General features: G+C 35.6%; 1 protein-coding gene and 1 pseudogene across 1 annotated transcript; one reads left to right on the forward strand and one right to left on the reverse strand.

The window, feature by feature from the left end:
- Positions 1–10312: 10312 nt before the first annotated feature.
- Positions 10313–13277, forward strand: LOC113358943. The gene is made up of 4 exons (XM_026602653.1): positions 10313–10763; positions 10926–12044; positions 12187–12282; positions 12478–13277. Exons 1-4 carry the CDS (start codon positions 10313–10315, stop codon positions 13275–13277), a joined length of 2466 nt encoding a protein of 821 aa, XP_026458438.1.
- A 6046-nt stretch (positions 13278–19323) lies between these two features.
- Positions 19324–21221, reverse strand: LOC113360878 (annotated as a pseudogene).
- Positions 21222–26577: the final 5356 nt, after the last annotated feature.

Here is a 26577-nt window from a genome sequence, read left to right on the forward strand (position 1 = left end):
TGTGCTCAATATAAGAAAACTCATGGAGACACAAAAATACTCAACTAGATTAATTACAAGAGAACCCATAATTAATCTAATTGGAATACACAACCAAACTAATTGCGAAAGTAATCAATTTAATTGTCAATTGTTTTGCTCGACATAAGAAAACTTACGGAGCAATAACTAAATAACCAAACAAGATGATTAATTTAGTTCAAAATGCTCAACATAAAGTACCTTACGGAACAACCAACAAAGCTAATAGAAAATAATCAACTTGGTTGTATCGTTCTCAACATAATACACATTACATAGCCTCACAGTAATACATACGAATATGGATCAGGGATGATCAATACTGCGGAATACACAAGGATTCATTCTATCTTCAATCATTATTTGCATAACAAAAATAATAGACATAATCCTTGAAAACAAAAGATTTTAACCTATCTTCCATCAACATAACTGACAATAACTTTTGTATTTGTCAAAAGTCCATTCATCCTTTTACCAGTACGTGAATACCGAACACGGACGACTTTACTTTTGACAAAGTATGGGACTTTCAAGTTCACGGACACAAACATACATATCCCATAACAAGTTGAAATATCACAAATCATAAAGATTAATACTACAAAAACATCATCCTCCAAATATTTTTAGAATTTAATACCAATAAACCTAAAAAATAATACAAGAAGATGAAAAATAATAGATATGTGTAGTCACAATCATTGCTATTCAAAGCACTAGTTATTCTTCCAATTAAATCAAAAAGAAGACATACTAGGCAACAATGTATTTGATAAATTATTTATCATTCCCGAACTCCTTGTCGTCAACAGCCATTGGAATATAAGGTTCGTGGAAGAATGAGTCAATACCAACAAACCTTCTTGGCTGATGATGTCGAACCAGGACTTTCTGAATTTCCAAAGATCTTAAAACACAAGCCTTTATTTCACTAATCTCCTTTCTTACTTCCTTCAACTCATCAATAACATAGGAAAACTTCTGAGAGTTAGAAGGGACAGCCCTTGGCTTTCCTGTATTTCTCATTTTTATTTTCAGGGAAGGAGTTACTGGAGATTTCTCTTGTTCCTTGATTGATGGCTTAACAATCATGTTGACATCTTTTCCATCCAAAGACATGATGCTTGGAGAACAGTTATAAACAACTGGTTTTTGTGAGTGGAATTAACAATCTCAACAAGTAGTCTTAATATATAAAGGATATCAGAGAGGAAATAATGTAGGGTTCGCAACCTTTTACACAAGTTCGTGGACGCCCAATTCTAAACCCTATAAACAGTAGAATTATCGATAATAACCCTTTACTTTATTTGATAGACAAGGAACACAAACCTAAGAAAAAAAACTTTTTCTGAAGCCTGAGCAGTACACAATCTCATCTCTTTTGATCAGGCACATGAGACAAGATTTACCAAACAACACAATTAATTTGTGTTGTGGTGAACAACAATTTGTCCACCATTTTCCTCTTGAGAGGAATCCTCTGACTTCTGTATATCAAAACGATTTGACCATACCTTCTTCTCTAATGGTCTAATTTTGTCTTTAGAAACCAACTTCTTAGTCGAAGATAAAATCCTACATACCTCAGCAGTCTTCTGGGCAAGTTTAAGCTTCCTTGCCAATCGATTTTCTTTTCGTTGAAGTTTGTTGGCGTGCCTCACTTGATGCTTGTACTTGTACCATATTGATAGTTCATGAACCTTCTGAGAACAAAACGAGCACATCAAACTTGGATAGTATTCAGGCATCTGTGGTGTGAACGCAGCTAGACACATAGTGGATCCTCAAACATTAAAACCAGCGTTTCCAAAGGATGAGTCAATTGATTCTTCCAGCTTGATTGGATTCTCCTCTTCACCGAAACCATCAAGGTTGATATATGTGTTGCTACAATTATCAAAATCAATATTTTCACATAGAAGACCGACACTTGATTTCCTGTCTTCATCAGAATCATAGATCTCAGACATCTCATCAAGTGTTACAGCAAGACCTTTGTTCCCAGTGTATTTTCTACTATTTGGGTACTCGTTTGCAAAATGGCCAAAACCTTTACACTTAAAGCACTGTGGCATATCCTCGTCATCAGCCTCGTCAGCATCCCTGTTTTTAGGAGGGACGCGATTGTGAGGTTTATCTGACGACCTAGGTTTGTCTCTTGAAAACCGTTTACTTCTCTTCAATAGAAGATCCCTAAACTGTCTTGTGATCAAGGAGACTGACTTTTCAAGATCTTCATCCGAAAAATCATCATCAGACTGATCATCCTCAGAGACATAAACACTTTTACTTTTATCAAGTAATTTAGTGTTCCTCTGTGCTTTAAAGGCAACATCCTTTCCGATTTTGGATGTATGCTCATGATCAAAGATCTTTAGCTTTCCAATCAATGTATTTCTGGAAAGATTATCAAGGTTATTTCCCTCAACGATGGCATGCTTCTTAGGCTCGTTTCTAGATGGCAGGGATCTGAGAATTTTCATCACAATGTCCTTTTCAGGAATAGTCTTACCCAATGCAAACGATGCATTAACAATCTCATACACTTTGTGGTTAAACTCATCAAACGTATCTTCATCTTCCATACGAAGGTTCTCCCAATCGGAATTAAGGTTTTGAAGCCTAGCTTCCTTTTCACTGGAGTTACCTTCGAATACAGTTTCTAAGATATCCCAAGCATCTTTAGACCGAGTGCAATTAGACACATTGTGCTGAAGATTTGGGGTAATGGCATGTATGATAGCATTCAAATCGTCGGAATTTTGCTTTGCAGCATTTATCTCAACAGGTGTGTATTCACCAATAGGTTTGGGAACATTTACATCTCCAACTTCCCAACTTCCACCATAAGTAATTAGAGGCATCGAAGACTGGTGGTACGTTAATAGATATAGCATCTCTGTCCCTAGAGTCAGATCGGTACAAATACATACTTATAAGGTCTTAAACGTGTTTGCCTGCTCTGATACCAATTGAAAAAAGAGGGGGTCTAACAACACCACCCAATATTTCTCTTAGCAATATGTATGGACAAACTCGAATATATTTTTAAGAGAATCAACAAGACTCAATCAATTAAATGTATATCAACGAGTTTATATCTCTCTCTCTCTTGATTTCCTCAAACAGAAACTGCAAGTGCTAATCAAATACAAGGAACAACTTGGATGGTACCAAAGACCAATATCTAAGTGTCAATCAATATCAATCAACAACCGTTAGGTCGGATTCTCCAATTGATTGATCTAACACACAACCTGAATTATTTCAATTATAAAGATAAAACAATATAATGCGGAAATTGAAATAACACATACACCAGAAATTTTGTTAACGAGGAAACTGTAAATGCATAAAAACCCCCGGACCTAGTCCAGATTGAACACACACTGTATTAAACCGCTACAGACACTAGCCTACTTGTAGCAGACCAAAGAATTTTTGCTTCCAACGGGTCGAGTTACGACCCGCTTGTCCAGCTCCGACTCTCTGATATGCCACTCAAGAAACTAGACTTTCAAAATTTCGGATCAATTCGATTGAGGGTCAAGTAAATGTCATAATTGTCAGAGTAGTTATGGATACCAGCCACCATCGGCCAGTGCCAATGGTCTTCCGGGTAGCCACCGAGGTGGTGGGGTGTCCCAGTGGGCCTGACAACACACACCACATCAGACGGATGAGGAATGGCCAGTGCCAATGTCAGGGTAGTTCTGGTTACCAGCCATCGTTGCCGCAACGATCTTCCGGGTATCCACCCATAGATGGGGTGCCCCAGTGGGCCTGACAATCTCACCGTCCCAGACGGTTCATCTAGATATAGTGGGGGTGCCAATTATGGCCCAGTAGATGGTATGAACTGCCTTGCAGTACCCATTCCTTTTCAGATGATATAAGTTACCTCGCACGATAATAACCATTGCCTAACTCACTAGCCGAGGCAGATGATATGAATTACCTTGAATGGTAATAATCATCTCTTGTCTCACAGACTGTATGGTTATCAAATGGTATGAATTATCTCGAAGACGCAACCATCATCTCATTATTAGGTAGTATGAACAGCCAGTACTGCAACTACCTCTTACCAAAACATTTTATAAACTGCTAGGGTTGCAATCATCTCCGAATAGATGGTATGAACTGTCAAGAAGCAACCAACACTTTCAGATGATATGAACAACCTTCCATAGTTGTGCTGAACCGCATAACGGCTGCTTACGTACCCTCTCCGTTGCTCGAAGGGATCAAGCACGACCATAGTTCGTCATTATTAATTAGACAGTATGAAATGCCTACAATACTAGCAACTATCTCTATCAAATATCAAGTAAACTTCTTATTTACCATAAGCAGATAAATACAAATATCCATCTATCTTTGAAGTTCAAACCTATCCTTTCTTGCTTAACTACACATTATTTAAAGAGATGCATGTTACTTCATAAAAGAAATGATGGATCTGGCAATATAGAAACGCTTTGTGCATGCTAAATCATTATCTAGTCAACGAACATAATACCTACAACCCACGTCCCATAGTAATCACCTTTGCAAAATTCTAAAAAAATATGCATATATCCATTTCAGAAATCTTACAACCTAAACCGGAAATCAACAACCAATTTAGTGCTAAAAATTTTTTAATGTTTAAGCTGTAGTGAGAAAATATCCCAACAATTCAATAAGACTGTTGAACCGATGCAAAACAACTACTCCTTCACCAAGCAGTAGGAAACAACAAGTACACTACATAGTACTCAACCAAATTCATTTATAAAAAGGTAACTTCTTATCAATCATATCTAAGCTTAATTAAGGAATTGAAAGGATAGCAGCATCATACTCCGGACTGCACATATAGCGCAAATATAGCCTGCAAGCACACACCTAAACCGCCTACTGTTCTTGTCAAAATCACAATGTATGCTGATCAGTTCATATTGCAATTTTCACCACTCATTAATAAGCATAATAAAGATGTCTTACAAAAAAATTGAGAGAAGAGTAACGATAAGATATCAAATTACTATCGATTTTATATGCTCAAACGAAACTGAATTTCAACATGCACAGCTGTAGAAAGAATCCATTTGTTTTGAAATTTTTACTGCTGAACCATAACCAAAATGGGTTCATCTCATCCAAAAATCAGATAATTACATGAAGTTTAAGTGCCTCATTTTAATCTCAAGAACTCTGCCACGTTATGAAAATTCTGTGCAAATGTTTCTCTGTACTACGACAATTTGAACTACTTCTCCTAACCTGATCATCCTGAAATTTGAACCTCATTTTACTGACATATTTAAGCATAACATATTAAAAATTCACTTAATGATAACGGTTAGATCTTAGTTTATGGCTCCAACAGTTCATAAGTCCCAGATTCAGGATAACAGATTCGCGACTCAAGCTAAGGTTTCATCACCTAAACTAAGTTTCAACGCACTTCTAACGCTGGAACTCAAATAAAAACAATAATAAATTGTGGAGGAAGAGTGGCTTAACTTCACTGATTCTTCACCCCATCCATAAATCATATGAACTTATACAACAATCCATGAGAATGTAGATAGCCTACTCTGTTTCGATCTGACACCTCATGCATTCTTTGCAAACAAACAAGATACACTAATTCCATCAAATCATATTACTGAAGTGAAGTGCATGACGCAAACGAACATGATATATGGAAACCTAAATAATGAACAAAAGATTAAGCAAACCCATTTCATCTATATTATCATATCCTTATAATCATGCACCAAAACATTGAAACCATATTATGGATAGGCATCAACAATCACTTAAAATCAAGAGAGGTACTAGACAGAAACCCATAACACATAAAACTTATAAAACACCAAAATTCATGAAAACATAGTGATAAGAAACTTAAACCTTTCTTTCTTTCTTTCTTTCAGGAAGTTTATCAAACATTTGGAGTGCAGATTTGTTGTTGTGGAGAGCTGTGTTTGCCTTGGACTAATTGAGTTCATATGGTAGTTTTTCACCTGAAATCTCGATTTGAACAACAACCTATCTATCCTCCTACCACCGATTTCATCCAAGACATCAAAACACAACAGCAAACAAAATCCAATTCTTGTGGTTTCTCTGGTAGCAAACTTCTCCCAAAATCTAACCAATTCTAGGCACAAACCAACCCAAAACTCCTTAAAACTCGTCTAACTCGAGATTAAGAATATCCAATTTTCAGTATCAACTTTTCCATGGTTTTGTCGCACTCAAGCACCCTACCAAAATCCATGAGAAACTTAAACTCAAAACTTCTTACAAGCCCGTACACATATTCCATATTTTTTTTTCTAAGTTACTAAAATGATCTCTCCCACAAACTGTGGTTTCGTTAACAAAGATCTCATGAGGAAGCAGAAAGTAAAGACACTCTTAATTTGGTAAGGATCCAGCAGGAAAGGGAAAAACCAAAACCTACTTCTCCCCCAAGAAGAGTTGGTGTTCCTCGTTTATAAAACAGAACACGCCCACGCGTACATCAACGAGAAGAGTAAGTAAATGTGTAGAAACGTGGCTAGCTACATGCATATCTATTTAGGCACTCATAGATTTAATATAAGGCAGGATTTCTATGTGGATACTCACATTTACTGTTTGGGGCAACCTAAAGGTGTTAAGAGGCATACAGTACTAGAGTAAAGGAAATGTGAATACAACATTTTGGTTAACGGGTTCAGTTAAACCCGAGAAAAAGATTTGGACTCTCACACTACTCCAAGCTAACTTCGGACTGGACTGTAGTTGAACCCCAATTAGTCTCCCACTGATCCAAGGTACCGTTGTACTCCCTACGCCTCTGATCCCAGCAGGATACTGCGCACTTGATTCCTTTAGATGATCTCACCCACAACTAAGAGTTACTACGACCCAAAATCGCAGGCTTTGACAATAAACATATCTGTCTCACACAGACAAGTCTATCAAAGGATCAATCTGTCTCCCACAGAAAAACCCTAAAGTTTATGTTCCGTCTTTTGATAATAGTCAAGGTGAACATGAACCAATTGATAATCCGTTCTTATATTCCCGAAGAACAGCCTAGATAAATCAATCACCTCACAACAATCTTAATCGTATGGTAGCGAAACAAGATGTTGTGGAATCACAAACAATGAGACAAAGATGTTTGTGATTACTTTTTATATCTTGCCTATCGGAGATATCAAATCTCAAGCCAATCAATCTGATTGTACTCGTACGATAGAATATGTAAGATCAGATCACACAAATACGATAACGTAGTATCGGTCTGGCTTCACAATCCAAATGAAGTCTTTAAGTCGTTAACCTGGTTTTAGAAGAAGAAAACCAAAGGTTAAAGGAGAACCGACTCTAGTGTGCAAACTAGTATCCCACGCAAGTTGTGGGGATTAGTTTTGCACAATACTAGATGTCTCCTTTATATAGTCTTTCAATTCAGGGTTTTTCCTTGGTAACAAAGAAATCAATATTCACCGTTAGATGAAAACCTGATTTAGATTCAAGCTAATATTTCTCAACCGTTAGATCGAAAACTTAGCTTTTTATACACAAATGAACTGCAAGCTTCTAGGTTTTTTAACCGTACCCAAACGTGTACATTATTGGTTCAAAAATAGTTAACCAAAAGGTTAGCCATATGAGTATTTCATATCGGCTATGTTCTTCTTCACCATAACTAGTTCAAATGACTCAAATGAACTAGTTAGAGAGTTGTTCAATTGCAAGGAAATCTTTTGTAACTACACAAGACACAATTGAAGCAAAGATGATTTGATTCACTTGAATCGGTTCATGAACTTTTATAGCCACGGTTTGCAAACTGCATTCCTTAGTCTTTTTAAAGTTTAAGTTCAGAAATCATCTTCAGATATATAACCTTCTTAAGTTCACATACTAGGTTCGCGGACTTAAGCAACCGGCAGAGTTTACAAACTCCAGGAGAAAATCTCGTCAAGAGACCTTTTGCCGGTTCGCAGTCCGGTACTCACGCAACTAGTTTGTCATCTCCAGTAGAATTTCTCGGGATGAGAAGTTCGGCAGTTCGTGGACTGAGTTCGAGGACTTGGCAACAAGCCATTCTTCCGGTTTCTCTTGATCAACAAAGTTCGCAAACTTTGGTTCAAGGAATAGGACTTATACGTAAATGTGTTTCCACAACAATGCTTATGTCCATCATTGGTTATGTAATCTAAACTCTCATTTCAATCATTGAAACATTCTTAGAGGACGTTATATGGTTGTTACACTATTTCTCGTCAAAGCAATTTTCATGATGATTGAAACATATCATGACTTTCGTCACTAGGTAAAGATAAACTTGGTCGAAGCGAAAAGCTTACCAACACATATTTCGAGATATAGATAGGCGAGGTATACTCGGCTCGAAATACCAAATGTGTATAATCTAAGTCTATATATATAGCATACGACTTTCTGTCTCAAGAAGTAGGAGATAGAGTATATAGACTTTTGAGTGACAGATAAGTTCAAGTCTTCACATACCTTTTTGTCGAGAAGTTCCACCGGTTCCTTGAGTAGTTCTTCTACTTGTATGATGAATCTCCATGAAGTCCTTAAGCTCAACTACACTTTCTATCCTAGTCCGAGACTTAGCTATAATAGACTAGAAATCAAGACTTATAGTTTTGATCACTAACATTGACAAACATGCTTGAGATAGCAAAGCATGCGAGTTCGACTGAGCAATGCTCTAAGAGTCGTATTTACTAAGTTCAAAAGATAAACATTATACTTCGTAATCCAATATACCAAAGTTCTATGAAACAACTAGTATATACTTCCTTGGCACTTTGATCATAAAGTAATGATGTAGACACCAATACTAGAGATGCATATATATATATATAACTTCGTATGTTATCTTTTCAATTTAAACGACTTGAAAGAAACGTAGATAGAAATGGAAACAAGTCAAATTTGTATTACTAACCTTGAATAGAAGGATGATGTGTACGTTGATGTTGATACATCTTCAGAGTAACACGACTTTTTCTCAACATTTCTAATGTTCTAGTCTAACCTAGTAATTTAATCGAGCATCAATTCGAGTTTTGGAGTTAAAATATGATAACCAAACTTGACATCAACAATTGGTGTGTCCTATCGAGTAATGCTCTAACACTCGCTTCACTCTAATTTCCCATCCTTACAATGATGCCACTCTAAGTCAAGTATATTTTGAGCACATTCCATATATCCTTAAACAGTATGGCAAGCCACATCATAGCATTAATTGTTTGCGATAGAGATCCAGTCGTTACCAGTGTTTTTTGGGAAGAGTAATTCAAGTTGCAGAGAACATGCGTTTTAAGTATAGTTTTGCTTACTGTCCACATACTGACGGAGAAACGGAAGTCATAAATAGGACAATGGAAATATACCTCATGTGTTTTACAAGTCACATACCTAAATAACGCGTGAGATGGATTTCTTGGGTTGAGTACTATTACAATAGTAATGTGCATTCCTCAACCAAAAAAACTTCATAAAATAATAGTTTATGGCAAGCCAGTCCCTACTACAGTAAAACATTTATAAAATAATAGGCTTGGGACCACCAAAATCATATTATTTTAAAGAGATATTATTTAATCGACAAAATAATAATTTATTATTTTATTACATACAATATAATAATAATATTTCCAAGGTGAGAGAGTGTCTGGCGATTCTGAGAAGACTTTCCGGTGATTGGAAGCCTGGATTAATTGTTCTCCCTTGATTCCTGGTTTTTTCATAATGTTAATCATCTAATCCTGCTCCCCTTATCGTTATTATTATTTTTATGTTTCCACTGATGCCTTTTTTTTAGGGTTTCTCTCATTTTCAAGTTTTCTGTTTTTGCACTACTTGTTTTTCTGATAAGCAAGAAATCGTTCTTCAACCTCTTCAAATCTTTGGAAAACACCAACCACAAGCCACAAATCCATCTCTCGTTTCTCCTTTAACCTTCAATGCCTCATCTCAAGCTTTATCCTGTGTTTCATTTTCGCAGAGTGACAAGATCAATTGTCCTTTTAAAAACTACGATGGTTGTATTGGAGGTGTTGGGGATAACGGATATGATAAGAGTGCCATCTATAGACATTTGAAAAATATACACTTCCCTATTGAGTGTCGCAAGGAGGTCTGCAAAGAAAGGATCAAAACCAATCACGCCTGTTTTGCTGCCTGGGAAAGTGTTTTGAATGATATGCAGGGATGGTTGTGCATCAAATGTCTGAGTATTCATGCATGGAAAATGGACTGTTCGAAAGCTCACCCTACGAAAGTCATCTCAGGTCCATTCAATGGCCTTGGAGTTGATTTTCTCATTCATGGGGTTGAGAAACCACAGACTGAGGTTCCAGACATGGTAGAGAATGTTGTAACTTGTACTCCAGGTGTTGGTGAAGATCTTGCTGGACTCACTGTGGATTTGCTTAACAGTGTGCTACTGAGACAAATCCCTACTACTGTTAGTATTCCGCCTCCTAGAAGGTTACACTTCTCACGCACCTTAAAGTATGCTCTTGATCTTGTCATTGTAAATCTTAATAACATAGCTTCTTGGATACAATTACAGTTATTGCCTACCTGCACCCTGAGCTTATACGAACCTAAAAGCTCAATGGAAGAACGTTCAGTCAACCGGAGGAAACTACAGATGATTGCAATCAACAAGGCGTTATTGTGTTGGAAAGAACAAGCTGGTTGTTTCAACCTGACCCAACAGTTATTGGCCGTTCCTAAGAAAATTCCCAGATAGCGTTCGAATAAGAAAAAGATAAATCCTAATTTGCTGGCATGTAAGAGGAAGTTGGAATACATACATTATACCGCGGCCATCAGGGTACTTTCCTCCAATGGTGTAGCTCTTTCTTCCCCTGATACACTCTTCGAACTTCAGCAAAAGCATCCCCCCGCACGCCTGCCTCACATACCAGCTGAAGGAGTCGCTGCAACTGCACTTTCTGTCAGTATAAAGGATGTTCTGTTGGCTCTTAAGAATTTTCCCGAAGGAACTTCGTGCGGGAGGGACGGTCTTAGAGCTCAACACCTATTAGATGTTATGAGTGGTGCTGGAGCTTCCGTTGCTGATGAATTACTTGTCTCCATAACAGGTGTTGTGAATCTGTGGATGGCAGGGAAGTGTCCTCCCATTCTAGGTGATTTTGTGGCCAGTTCCCCCTTAACTCCGCCGCTTAAACCTGGTGGTGGGTTAAGACCAATCATTGTGGGAACTATATGGAGGAGACTATGCTCAAAATTGGCCGATACGGCAGCGTGCAAGGAAATGACATCATATCTAGGCAAGTACCAATTTGGTGTTGGCATTCCATGTGGTGGCGAAGGCATCTTGCACTCTGCCAATAGATTGCTTGAGTTGAAGGGTGATGACACTTCCCGTGTTTTGTTGCTTATAGACTTTTCGAACGCGTTTAATCTTGTTGACACGTCCACCATCATAAGGGAGGTAAGATCCCGTTGTACGAATATTGTTAATTGGGTTGAGTTTTGTTATGCAAAACCAGCTAGGCTCTATTACCAGGATTCAGTGCTTTCTCCGGCCCAAGGTGTTCAACAGGGTGACCCCCTTGGTCCCCTCTTGTTTGCACTAGCTCTCCATCTCCTTGTTGAGAAGATTGATGCCCAATGCACCTTAGACCTCCATGCTTGGTACCTAGACGATGACACCATTGCAGGCGATACAATGGAAGTGTCTAAGGATCTGAAAATTATACATGAGGAAGGTCCTAGCTATGGATTGCATTTGAATATCTCGAAGACGGAAATTTTTTGGCCATCATATGATCCAAGAAGATATATTGAGTCTGCTTTCCCTCATAATATTGGTAAGCATGCGAATGGTGTTAAACTCCTTGGTGGGCCGGTCAGTTTAAATTCGGAGTTTTGCAGTAACATGGTGCTGAAAAGGGTGGGTACTACTATTCAGCTTATGAGCAAAATACAGGAACTACAAGACCCTCAATGTGAATTATTTCTTTTACGTAATTACACAGGGGCTTCTAGGTTGTATTTCACCCTCCGAATAACATGTCCCAAATCTATTCAGCTTGCTACGGATCGTACGTTTTGATAGGCATGTCATGCAATATTTACGTCGTTTAATAGTTGTTGATGGTGCGGGTTTTGGCTTGGTTCAGCAAATGCTTGCTAATCTCCCTATTAAAGACGGTGGTCTTGGAGTGCTTACAATGGCTGATACAGGTATGTTTTGTTACCTAGCATCTCATGCTCAATCTCAACACCTAAAGAACAAGATCCTGAATTTTCCGGATGCTTCAGATCCTTGCCTCAGCTATCAGCACGCTTTACAGTTTTTTTACTCAAACTTGTGGTCTCTCTTCTAGATTCAATATCAATGATACCCCCCCACCCACCATTTCATGAAGTCCTTGGCAGTTATTCATTTTGGTGTTGTCAAAGAAAAGATACCAACTAGTTACTCTCTTTCATCGCGTGAAGCAACCCTGTGGCAATGTAATAGAGATGAGCACGCTATGGATTTTCTTAAGGTTATTCCCATCCCCGTACTTAATCAGGTTGTTGGACCTAGACAGTTCAGCGCCATCTTACAATATCTGTTGGGTAGACCTTTCTTTGAGGAAGATAGTTTGTGTTCTTGTTGCAACATGCCTATGAACATTTTTGGGGACCATGCTATCCACTGTTCCAGTGAGGTTGGGCTTAAATTTCGACATGATTTGGTCAAAGATGTCTTGGCAGATATGTGCTACAAAGCTGGGGTTGCTGCTAGGAAAGAAGTCTCTTTGGGTTTCCTTTCCAATACGGAGAATGAACTTAGACCCGCTGACATCATGGTTTATAATTGGGAAGATGGTAAGGATGCTTGCATGGATGTGACTGGTGTTTCACCTTTCACAAGTGCTAGGAAACGTAACATTTCTCCTGGGCATGCTATCATCGCAGCTATCACATGCAAGAATAAAACATATTTGGACAAATGCACTTTGCATGCTTACGGGTTCTGTGTTTTGGCCTTTTGTACTTTGGGTGATCTCGGAGTAGATACTATATCTTTTCTGAGAAGATTGAGGAATTATATGGCTAGGCATGATGCCAACTTCAAGTTAGGCAACTCTTTTTTTTATAGGCTAGGCATTGTTATTCAAAAAGGTGTTGGCGCTCAGCTTGTTGTTAGGCTGCCCACCATTCCCTGTAATCTTTACCTTGTTCCTTAATAGTATACCCTTGGGGTGCCTTTTTTTTTTACATACAATAATAATATATTAATTAAAAAAAATTATTAATTTAAAAAAAAATTGGAAAAAAGACGAGAAATTCCATATTAAAAAAATAAAAACAAAGTATCTTAGGACAAATACCTAAATAGATTTTTAAAAGTGGAAAATATAGAAAAAGATAAAAAAAAAAATTAACATGAGTATTTTTAGAACGGCGTGCATTTTTTTTTAAAGTAATAAATCTTAATAATTTCGATGAAAAAAGATTTTTATATAGAAAATTTTTATGCATGTGTATGAAAATTGTTTTTTATTTCCTAATGGAATTATTATTTTATATAATATTTGGTACCTATTAATGTTGAAGGAGAACTTTTGAAATGTAGTATTATATTATTATTTTATCGAATATATTATTTTATCACTAAGGACCCGAGTCGGGACTGGAAAATTTTATTATTTTAACGAGATTATTATATTATCGAGTATTATTTTAAAAATATTTTACTGTATATTATCTTATGTTCCGAGAACTACAAAAGTTAAAGCAGTTGATATAAAGTTAAAGAGCGGGAAAAAATAATCAAGAAATTAGAGAACAGTTTGTCGTGGGACAATAACCATGAATAAATTTTACGATGTGAAGCGCACAGATAGAAGTTTTCAAGTTGGTGACTTTGTTTACTTGAAACTGCAGCGTGCCGACAAATATCCTTGGCATTGAGAAGAAATTTGAAGTTATCACCAAGATATTATAGGTCGTATGAGGTTATCCAAAGGGTGGAGAAAGTATCTTACATACTGAAATTTCCTGACGGTTCTATGGTGTTATGTGATAAGCGAAGAAAACTTATAAGTGATTCTCAAATCAGAGACCAGAAATTTTAAAATCTTATGTCGTTTGAAAATAATTAAACAATGTGCAACAGATACAAACATGACTATTGAATACACAATCACCAGAATAAAACTTTAAATACAATCCATTAAATTTTTTGAAAATATAATATATCATCGTATTGAAAGGTAAATAATTACTTACTCGGGACAAATATATAAAAGGAAAATGACCTCGTGGACAGAAAGAAAAGTATATCTTATGACGTCACATTATCTATGGCACCCCAAATCTTTATATCATGTGATAAATATTTGCAATACGACTCAAAAAGGGCCACTGTGAGTATCTTCTATATTATAAGGGACAATGGTGTTTATCCCTTTGGACGGAAATCTACAGTTTGGACACATAAAGAAAGGCCCAGATTGAGGCACTTATTTAAGTTATTCAGTTACATTTCTGGCATATAAAGAATGGTCCAAATTGAACTACATGTTTAAGATTTTCAATCTATATTTTAGGCATTTAAAGAAGGGTCCAGATTAATTCACTTACTATTTTTACCTAATATAATGAATTTAAATTGATTGCCCATTAATTTAATGTCATTTATTTGGGAGTTATTCCTCTCATTTAATATTAAACTGTTTCTTTTTATTCTAAATAAAACTTCCATTAACTTTACTCTTAAATTAATCCCTTTTATAACGAAATTCCTTTCTTAAGGTTCATTTTTTGCACAACTCTATTCCCAAGGTATCCCTTTGGACGGAGATCTACAGTTTGGACACATAAAGAAAGGCTCAGATTGAGGAACCTATTTAAGTTAATCATTTACATTTCTGGCATATAAAGAATGGTCCAGGTTGAGCTACATATTTAACATTTTAAATCTATATTTTAGGCATTTAAAGAAGGGTCCAGATTAATTCACATATTGATTTTACCTAATATAATGAATTTAAATTGATTGCCCATTAATTTAATGTCATTTATTTGGGAGTTATTCCTCCCATTTAATGTTAAACCGTTTCTTTTTATTCTTAATAGACCTTCCATTAACTTTACTCTTAAATTAATCCCTTTTATAATCAAATTCCTTTCCTAAGGTTCATTTTTTGCACAACTCTATTCTCAAGGTATGATTCACTGTTCTTTTGGTTAATTTAGATAATTGTTGTTAGTGGAAATGAATCATTTTCTTAGTACTGTTTAATATTGGCATAATAATACAATACCAGCCTAACTTTTGTGTCATTTATACAATTTAATTTCTTTTTGATTCTTTTCATTAATATTGAATTTTGTTATCTCGATTTTGTTTAGGTAAATTATCTATACATAGTCAACCATCTTGCTAATATTGAAATTTATGAAGCCTCAAAATAAGAAACACAAAACTGGATTATTGAAGCTCACCTATAATCTTTCATTTTCTGATATCAGGAGATTGTTTTTAAGCAACGAAGAAAATGGTTTAGGGAGCAATACAATGATGCAATTTTTTTTGTGGGATGCGTCACTGTACCTATATATATCGGAACTATACAAATTTCCATTCCATACATTTTATCATTGACGAATATGAAGAAGTTTTGGTATTCCAAAAAGGTACAAGTCTAAGTTTTGCTAGAATATGTGGTTTATTTGCACATATGTGATTTCCATGACTAAGATGTCGAGTTTTCTAAAGATTATTTTGGTTCAAAAGAGCTTAGTGCATAGGAACACATCTAGATCTTGCATCTAAAGATACCATGACTAATACTTGATCCATCACATTTGTTTTATTCCTTGGATGCATCTAATACTTGAGCTTCTTTTATTTCATTTACGATACCTACAAACCAAACTATGTATAAATATATTAAACTTTGTAGAAGTTGATTTAAGAAATATTTTAATATTCAGATGTAATGTCATGTTCATTTTGTTCTAGCAAATTGTAGAATTATGGATGTTTTAGGTCTCTTCGTTGTTTTTAAGCAACGAAGAAAATGGTTTAGGGAGCAATACAATGATGCAATTTTTTTTCTTTGTGGGATGCGTCACTATACCTATATATATATCAGGCCTAAACAAATTTCCATTCCATACATTTTATCATTGACGAAGATGAAGAAGTTTTGGTATTCCAAAAAGGTACAAGTCTAAGTTTTGCTAGAATATGTGGTTTATTTGCACATATATGATTTCCATGACTAAGATGTCGAGTTTCCTAAATATTATTTTGGTTCAAAAGAGCTTAGTGCATAGGAACACATCTAGATCTTGCATCTAAAGATACCATGACTAATACTTGATCCATCACATTTCTTTTATTTCGTGGATGCATCTAATACTTGAGCTTCTTATATTTCATTTAAGATATCTACAAACCAAACTATGTATAAATATATTAAACTTTGTAGAAGTTGATTTAAGAAATATTTTAATATTCAGATGTAATGTAATGTTCATTTTGTGCTAGCAAATTGTAGAATTATGGATATTTTAGGTCTCTTATGTACTCTTAGGTCAAGGTATAATATCAGTTCAAGCTGAAAGTTTTCATATCATTGGTATTTAGACCGGGTCTCTTATTTACTTCTAGGCCTCAAACGCATATGCTGACAAAGAAAACTCTCATATACATGTACAGTTTATTGATTCATGTATTAGAGGGGGAAATTTCTTTTATTTGGATCTGTAGTTTGTTTGATGCGAGTCTTAACTATTTAGTAAGGCAACAAGATTGTATTATCAATTTGCAAGGAAAAGCATAATTGGCATGTAATGTATGCAATTTCGTCAGGTGCATCATTTTTCACCGCTAAGAAAGATTCAAGGACGCTTCATATCACTAATATCCAAGGGAATGTTGTAGGATTTAATGTTTTACATTTTTTATTTTTTTATTTTCTTTGTGACGTTGTAAGCTGGGAAATTTTCATGTGTTAGTTTAAACCATAAATGTATAGTTATCATTCTTTTTCAAGAGGCTTCACAGTAGAATGTAACGTCTCTCAAATCTAGAACACTATAGGGAATAATGAATGTTAATTACCACATATATATGAAACATGTTTAATGGAGGTAAAATGACTAGCTGTAAATTATATTAACCTGGCCAATTAAACTTTTTTATCATGGTTTCGAGTATTATTAATGTATAACCATGCCAATTATACATTTACACTAGCACAAAGTCAATATTCATTTTTAAAAACACTCAACGGTTCAAAAAACTAATGCATATGTAACACTTTTTAGGTATATGAAAGAAGGGTTCCCAGCTCAGATTCAACTTTTCGAATTTCGAAAAAAATAACTTTCTAATTAAATGATGACTGAACTCCATTTGTAATTTGGAATACAATCGACAAGTTAATTTTATTCCACCAAGGAATTTGTACGAGTTTCCCGCTTAGGAATTTAGGTTTTCAAGTTTGTTGGTATTGTTTGCAACAACTGTGAATGGATGGTTATCTCATTAAGCATAAATGAAATTAGGTGCAGATTCCAGTATACACACTTACATTGGATATATTTACCACCAAAAAAATTACTCTCTGGTGTATATATGTCTGTGTACATCCATATATGGACATCCTAATCACCATATAACAAGAAACCGATCCCGTCGATGTTAATAATATCGATCAAAGCTTCGAATTCAGTTTAAAAAAGATTATCATTCCCCGAGTTTCCCACGCTCAACTCATGGTAGTCTCGCAAGAAAAGAAATATACAACTAATACCAAAACAACTCATAGCCCCGTGTCATTATGGCACGAGTCATATCCTAGTGTGACTACGTGACACAAAGGAACGATTTTTTGGGGACCATCCTTTTTGGGGGGGGGGGACCATTGTTTTATTTTGGATAGGACATTTAGAAGTAAATCTAGGTCACCCTTTATCTCATATTTATATTAATACCAAAACTACCCTCTTGATTATTTTTGTGTAATGAAGTGTAATTAATCATTGATTAGGGTCAAATTAATAAATGATTTTTTAAAAAGAAGTAGAATTATTGAGTGATTCAAGTAGTAGTAGAAAAAGAAGAAGAAGATGGAGAAAAAAATTATTTTGAGATGGGTGAATATGGAAAAAAACATCATTTGGGTACCAAAGTATACTTGTAACTTAGTTAATGTTGCTATAAATGGCCTAAAATATCTTCAAAATGAAAATTATAAGAAAAAAATTCAACTAAGTCAACATAGTTCGGTTATATTATACGAAGAACATGTAACGGAACTGCATATGCAGAAAGTTCGGTTAATAAATCAAAATACACAGGTAACCGAACCAGAGCTTTAATGGATTTTTTTTTTGTTCGGCTAGCTGATGAAAAATGTAACCGAACTACTATGCTTGAGTTTATAGAGTTTTTTTCGGTTCAGTCGACTCGACCTCGTTGTAATTAACCGAACTTTAAACAACAGAGTTCGGTTGGTTCGCAAAATCTGTACGAACCAGTGATTCAGTCGAATCCTTAGTTTTTCTATACACTTAAATTCTATAGGTTCGGCGTGATCGCAACATTTATAAAACATTTTCGAACTCTTCGTTCAGTTAGCATAAAAAATTGTGACTTAACCGAACTCATTATATAGGTTTTCATAATAAAGTTCGGTTAGGAATTTATTTTTGCGATATAACCGAACTCAACATTTGGCTATACAGAGAAGAGTTCGGTTTTGAAATTTTTTTTGCGACTCAACCGAACCCAGGCGTCCGGTTAGGAACAAAAAAAAAACTTAGCCAAAGTGTTCTTCGTGTTCTTCACCTTTAAAAGTTCGGTTGTAAACTAGGCTTTTTTTCAAAATTATCCTAACCGAACTTATTACTGTAACCTCTATATCCAATCTATTTTGATGACTGTTGCTTCTAATTTCAAGCAAAAACGAATTAGAAGTAATGGGTTTGTGGGAAAATACTTATGGATGGGTTTGTTTACAAAAGATTGATTAATCGACGATGTAAATTCAATGAATCAACGACGATGAAAATTTGATGATTTTGATTAGATTTGCATATGATTAGTTTGGATGATCATACATTGATGAAGAAGAGAAAAAGAAAAATTGTATAATAGAGGAAGAAAAAATTGTAGATTAGTTATAATTTTAATTAGGTTAAAGGGTAAACTAGTCATCTCCACCTTTTAGGACACCCCTAATAACTATAGGGAAGATGGCCTAATCAAATCATGCTACCAAAAAACAGTTGTGCCCAAAAAAAATCGTCGACCCAAAGGGTGTTATATAGGGCCTTAAGTTTGTTATGATGCTCAAATTCAACCTTGTGAACCCATTAGTTGAATTTCTGCCCAGACCCGCCTAATTAAATTTCAGTATTACCAAGAAAACCATGCATAACAATAAATCTTCAACATCTAAACTTCAACATCAAAAACTAGCTAAGTAACCTAAAAATGCTTTGACCTAAAATGTTGTTGATCCAAAATTTCCCTTAGTCTAAAATTTACCTTTGCCTCCCAATTCCCTTTTAGGCCATTAGAATCTACACTGAAAGATTTATGGTAAAAATCCAAACCATTCCGACGTGCTCCCAGTTACGCCATAATTATATTCCTTCTCTAATACACTCTCACTCACAAATATCTACCAACATGTCCCGCGCAAAGTAAAGTAAGTTACAGAGAAACCGTGGCAGCGTGGCCGCTAATCCGCAAACCCTCTCCGGCACGATATCATCTGCCTCGCTGAACAATAACCTCAAACCACCGCACCACTGCCACCACCTTTCTTACTCTCAGCAACACCATCATCTTTGACACACTCACTCACAGTTGTTTTAGGTAGACTTCCTCCTTCGTTTAGGCTTCTTTCTTTCTTCATCATCATCTCTTCGTTGTACTTGTCCATTTCTACGACTCCATGTACCAAATCAGCTGATCCGTCTTCTTCGAGTTTCTCCATTGATAATTTCTTTGACTTTGATTTGTTGCTGTATATAATGTAAATGATTCACTGAACAGATCCTAACACAAAACCGATCACACTTGGCACCTACATGCATTGTTCATATCAAAATTAGTGCATTTCGTATATTTCCAGACCAAAACTAAGTGTTGAGATATCGTTCCTTCACACTATTACAACGAAGTACGTACTATAATGATGATCTATAGATAATTTCTTACCCCAAGGAAGAAATCTTTAACGAGTACCGAATAAACACACCAAACACCACCATTGAGAAATAGAAAAAACGTCAACATAAATGGCATGTACTCCACGCTTTTAGTCGCTATCACATTTTTCTGTATATCGGTATACCGTTAGCTTAAATGGAATTGAACATAAGATACATCAAGGAGATGCATGATGCATATGGATGAGTAATTGCAACATATATATGCATCGGGGAGTTGTGTACGCACGTACCATGGCTCCTAATGGAGCACCATACATTCCTAAAGTTACTCCCGCACAAATGGATCCAACAATGGTCAGTCGTAGACTTCCATGTGTAGCAAGTAATGTAATTAGTAGTACAGCCCCACAAAACCCAACGTTCAAAATCCCCACTAACTTCAAATGGGTAATCTGCAGACATAACCAAAACACATACTTAGTTGTAGACAAAAATAAAGATAATAATCAGTATAAATATGTACGACAAACCTTAGAGTCTTTCGGCGCATAGATGATGAAAAGAGTAACATATATGGCTTGAAGAATAGCACCAGCACCATTAACAGTGACAATAAGCATACCATCAGGTTTAAGTAAACCATAGTAAGTCCATAATGATGTACTTAACAATGTGCAGATATACGGTATCCCTTTGAAATTCCCTGTTGATTTCTTCTTCACTATAGTTTTAAACGTTGTTCTGTTCATTCAACATCAAACCAAACCAAATCTAAATATAATTAGATAACAAAACCCCAAGGAAACAGAGAATGGTTTTGAGTACTACTTACATTGGAGATAGAAAAACCAACATACATACTATGTTACCAATTACACCTATAATGAAACTTATGGTAGGAGCTGCCATTAAAGATTTTTGAGTGTTGGCGAAAATGTGGTTATTGCAATTGCAGTATCGGTATTAGTAGTAGTAATGCTGAAGATGTGGTGGTGCATATTTTTATAGACAGTATATACAAAGAGGGAGTGATCTTCTTTCAGAGATCATCTTTATCAATTGAACTCGCATTTTGTGTCATTTCAGTGTTTTCTTATTTTTTATTTTTTGTGTCTTTGTGCGCTGATGGGTCCAGAGCTATGTTTTAAAAGGCACCTTGGGCGCTTGCATAGGCTCTTTAAGCGCTCGCCCAAAGGGCATCTAGAAAAGAAAAAAAAAAAGTCCCCCAAGGCACCAAATTATATGATTTTTGTAATTTTTTAATTTTTCCTCGGCATGCCTTGAGCACCTAGGTGCGCCTCGCCTAGCGTTTAATACAATATAGGTCCAGAAAATCATATTCTGGTTTGTTGTTATAGATTTCATCTGGCATTCGGTTATTAACTTCGTTCCTTCAGGATGATGTTGTCTGTAGGCTCTTTGAGACTTGGGATTGCAGCAAGTTGCTAGCTAGATTCACATGGAAAATGTTATCTCCAGACTACATAAACCTGACTTTGACTTGGAAATTAAAATCTGTGCAGAGCGAAAGATATGATTTGATTCCTGGTGACGAAGACAGATATGATTCTAGCTCCATTTTCTTTTGGGGTTACCCCGGCCGGAAAGGAGAGGACTTTGTGGAGGCAGTACAGAATCTACAGATTGGATTTAATCAATATATGAATTCTAGTGGCAACAGTGTTTTTGGTCGCGCACAAACATTTAAAATGTGTAGATTCTCACCCCACTTTGTTAACGGTCTCAAGTCAACTTTATGGTCACCCTACTTTCGAAAGTAAATATTTGACTGTTAAAAAAAAGAATTTGAAAGGAAATGTTATATTAAAGAAAAAATATTTACAAAAATTACAAAGATAATCCAGGGAGAGTTCAGCAGATCACAAATGCAGAACTGTTTCCAAATGAAACATGGCCTGATTTACAGTATATTTAATAAACTGGCCAAAAAATTTAAATCTTTTATAAAGTGGCCTTTCTGTTAGATATAACACCTGGTCCCACCAAAATGGTCCACCAAGCTGACTTAGTCAATCATGGGGATTAAAATTACCACTACATCCTCACCCTTATGTTATCGATTCTTCTTTTCATTCATTTCTTCTTGTTTATGTTTGTCTCTCGCTGTCTCTCAATTCTTCTCTTCGAACTCAAGTGATTGATGAAAAATAGAAGTGACCTCACAAGCAGTCAATACCGAAGATGTAATTATTAGTGAAGAAGAAGAAGAATGGTTTATTAGTGATATTTGACAATTTTGAAGTTTTTAGGGTTTTGCTGGATGCAGCAGCGAAGCTGAAGTACAAATCAAAGATGAAGTTGAAATCGGGGATGAAGAAATCAAAATCCAGGTAAGAATTTTAGAACCCACACGTTAATTAACTTAGTCTTTAATGAAAACACATGTTTGGATGGTGAAATCAATTGATTTCGATTGTTTGAATTATAGGGTTTTGGGCTCTTTCCTTTTTTTTTTGTTTAATCAATTGACTTAATTTGCAGTTGTGATTGAATCATCGATGTAGAGAAGAACAAAGAGGAAGAAATACTGATGGATTTGAATTATTTGAACTCAAGAAGAGAAAAATGCAGGATCGTGTTCGAAGATAAGAAGAAGCTGTGAATGTTGATTTCCATGGGTTTGATGAACTAGGAAGTTAGGGTTTGTCGAGATGATGTGAAATGGAATATATATAAGACATGAAAGAAATTGGGGAGATTGACAAAAATCAGGGTTTGAAGTGCAGTTCAAGTAGTTGTTGAGTATCTGTGACAGATTTGAAGCAATGGGTTTGTTCTTGAATTCAAATTGACAAGTATTAAGAGATTTTGATGTTTTGCTGCTTTAGTTTATGATGAGCAGGTGTTGGTAGTCACTGGCAAGGATGTAAAATGGATAGTTGTTAACCAAGCAATAACCAGGTTATGAAAAGTTGCTTGAGTTGAGCTCAAGTTGTGAGTAGTTTTGAGCTGAGATGATAACTCATGTGGTGTTGTTGTTTTTTAGAAAGGAAGAAGAGTTGTTGTGGTTGATTGGCTAAGAAGATGATGTTGCTGCTGAAATGAAATTGTAGGTGCAGTTGCAATTGGTGGTTGTTACAGGGAGAAAATGAGAAGTGGTTGCATCTGTTGGCTCATGTTGTGATCATGAAGTTGTTGCAGGGGTTCTAAGTTCAACAAAATGCAAGGATTAATGGGTTTGATTTTTTTCTCTTGTTGCTTACAGGAAGATGAAACTGAGATGACATTAGTGTTATAACTAGGTTCGATGTCAGTTAAGATGAGAAGGAGAGTAAGAGGATGGCTTTGTTTGAATGAGTCTTGGCTGAAGAAAAATCAAGTAGTTCTGGTGGTGTTGGAATTGTAGTATATGAGTTTGTGGTGCTATTGAAGGTTGATGTGGTTTTAGTGGAGCTTATAGGTGTCGGTGTAGCTGAAATGAAATTGCAATGGGTTGCAGGTCCAAGATAACAAAACAATGTGTTGTTGTGCTGCAGAGAAGCTACAGAAATAACTTAGATGTATGCTAGGACTGTGCACGGGTGAAGAGTATAATGGCTTGAATATGGCTCAGGCGAGTTGACTCACCAATCCAGACTGACTCACCGAGAGTTAAACTGTCTTTTACTAAGGAGGTTAACTGACACGCGTGTATTTGACGACTGTTAACAGTTTTTTGAAAAAAACGGATGGAAAAGGTCAATCTCGGCCACTTTATATAAACATTCAAAAAAACGGTCATTTTGTGAAATACATTACAAAAACATGGCCACTTTATTAAAAAGCCCAAACATCTTTGAATACATCCTCTCAAAAAACCAAAACACAATAGTCTGCTTAATTAGCATTATAACCCCATCTGCATCCCTGGCTCTTCCCCCAAATGCTATATTATTTATTTCTTTCCATAGTTGTCAATGCACTGCATAAATAACCTTCCACCAAACTTCTTTATACCTTTTTTGCAAGTTATTCATCCTCCAAGATTCAAAGTTCTTCTTAACCGTGTCAGGAAAAACCCAAGAGACCTGAAAAGCCTTAATGAAATAAGACCATACTTTAAATGCAAATGGACACCTGAGCATAAGATGATCTGCAGTTTCCTCCTCCCCTTTGCATAAAGAACATCTTACATCATCACAGTGCATTCCTCTGTGACTGAGCATTGCGTATGTTGGCAAAGAATCATGAAATATTACCCAAATTAAGAAGCTCACCTTTGAAGGAATACCATTCTTCCACAAATACTTACGGAAGTCACAAACAACATCATCATGTACTAATAAATCATAACACTTCTTAACTGTAAATCCTCCCATAATCTCCACAACATCTGCTTCCCCATTGAGCCCATGTACAGGACCTAATTCATTACATAACAAGTCTCATTCCAGATGTTCAAAATGATATAACCTCCTCCTAACCTGACACTGCAATCTCCCATCCTCAATCATTTCAGATAAAGAAGCATTCTTCCTACTACAAACTTTATAAATTGCAGAATATTTAGACCGGTATTGGTCCAATTGTCTAGCCAGAATATTATAGAATTCTCATTGTTCAGTTTAAAACTTACAATGACTGTTAGAAGTTAAAAGACCGATACGTTATTTTGGATATTAAATCTCAGAACGTCTTCCAAAAAGAAGTGTCGGAGCTCAACTTGTTGTTAGGATTTCTTCCGGTTTTACGGATTAGGATAGTAATTCAAAAAGGTGTTAGAATCTAGCTTGTTGCTAGGATTCCCTCTAGCTTCTTGTTGGATCCTCTTTGTAATGATTTTTGAAGTTTTTGTACTTCCAAAAATAAAAATCAACTTTTTATATAAGCAACAACGTCATTGTCCAAATATTGGTTGAAGATGATAGCATATGGCACATATGTTCCATTTCCCTAGCTAGCTTTGAAATTGGTTAGGTTATCAAATACATTTTAGTATTATTTTATTGAAATTGTTGTTTTAAACAAAAATAAAATTAAAAAATTACACGGCAAATATAAATATAACCCACCGATTATAAATATGCACTAGAATAAAATAGAACAACAGTAACCATTTATAAAGGATTGTTCAAAAAGTATATCCAAAAATTCTTTTTAGCCCACCTTAAATCCCACTGTCAATCCCACCTATGACGTGGCAACGAATTATATTGACCTTTCTGTTTTCTTGGTTTTCCGTTTCTCTCCAAGTGTTTTGCTCTTTCGTTTTTCTATTTTTGTTTTTCGTTAGGGTTCCTTTCATCCGCAATCACAATATGAATACTAGGGATGTTCATGGTCGGTTTTGGTTCGGTTTCTAGCCAAACCAAAACCGAAACCAATACTATCGGTTTATAAAAATCTAAACCAAACTAATTCATTAACCATTGGTTCGGTTTCCAAGTGGTTCCAACTGGTTTCGGTTTGTCCCAGTGGTTTTTGGTTAACCAATAATTCTATATATCAAACCAAAAGAAAAATTGCACAAATTAACAGACAAAAAAATCGTGCCGATAGTATTGGTTTACACAAACAGATAAATTTTCTTTTATCAAGAATAGTTAAAGCTTACTCTATATCTAGAGATCAAAAGAAGATATATATAATATATCTTAATTTAGTTATTCATAAACAAAAAAGAAGGAAGACGGGATGAAGAAAGTCTAGTAGCAGTAATGGCAGAGAGAGGGAGAAAGAGAAAGAGGGAGAGTATTATAATGAAATATTGGATTTAGGGTTTCTATTTATCCTTTACATCAATGGGTAGAATCTAATACTTGTACATCAACGATAGAAACTAAGTTTAAAAATTAATCGGTTTTCCAATGGTTTTTGATTCGGTTTTAGCAGTTAAACCAAACCAAAACCAACACTATTGGTTTTCCACTTTCTACACCATAACCAATCCATTAGTAAATGGTTCGGTTTGGTTTCTTCCTAATTGATCTGATTTGGTCCGGTTCCAGCGGAAAACCGAAACCATGTTCAGCCCTAATGAATACTGGTCTCTATAGAAAAAGAGGGGTGGTATTTGTACCACGATATCAAAATAAAATCATTAGTCAAGATTTGGTTGGTAATATGGTAATCCATGTCGATTATACGTTTTGGTTTCTGAAGGAGGCCGTGTTCTATATTTAGGTTTCCATTAAAATTATGTGAACCAAGAAATGACTAGACACGGTAAAGCTAATTTCAGACTTAGAGATCTATTAACGGGCTCTTACAAAACAGTTGGAAAACTCCCTAATAACATAAACATATAGTTTGACCTAATGAGTATTAACAGGTATCCAGTAAAATAAAACTCGTATTAGAACTCAATAATTTGCTAAAGATGTCCACAATCTGCACAACCATGCA

This window comes from Papaver somniferum, chromosome 3 (assembly GCF_003573695.1).
Source record: "Papaver somniferum cultivar HN1 chromosome 3, ASM357369v1, whole genome shotgun sequence".
In the NCBI taxonomy this organism is placed as follows: Eukaryota; Viridiplantae; Streptophyta; class Magnoliopsida; order Ranunculales; family Papaveraceae; genus Papaver; species Papaver somniferum.

Coding starts and splice junctions, on each gene's coding strand:
- LOC113358943 (XM_026602653.1), top strand. CDS start 10,313: ATGGACTGTTCGAAAGCTCACCCTACGAAAGTCATCTCAGGTCCATTC. Junction 10,764..10,925: donor GTGTTGGAAAGAACAAGCTG/GTTGTTTCAACC, acceptor CCAATGGTGTAG/CTCTTTCTTCCCCTGATACA. Junction 12,045..12,186: donor GGAACTACAAGACCCTCAAT/GTGAATTATTTC, acceptor GTCGTTTAATAG/TTGTTGATGGTGCGGGTTTT.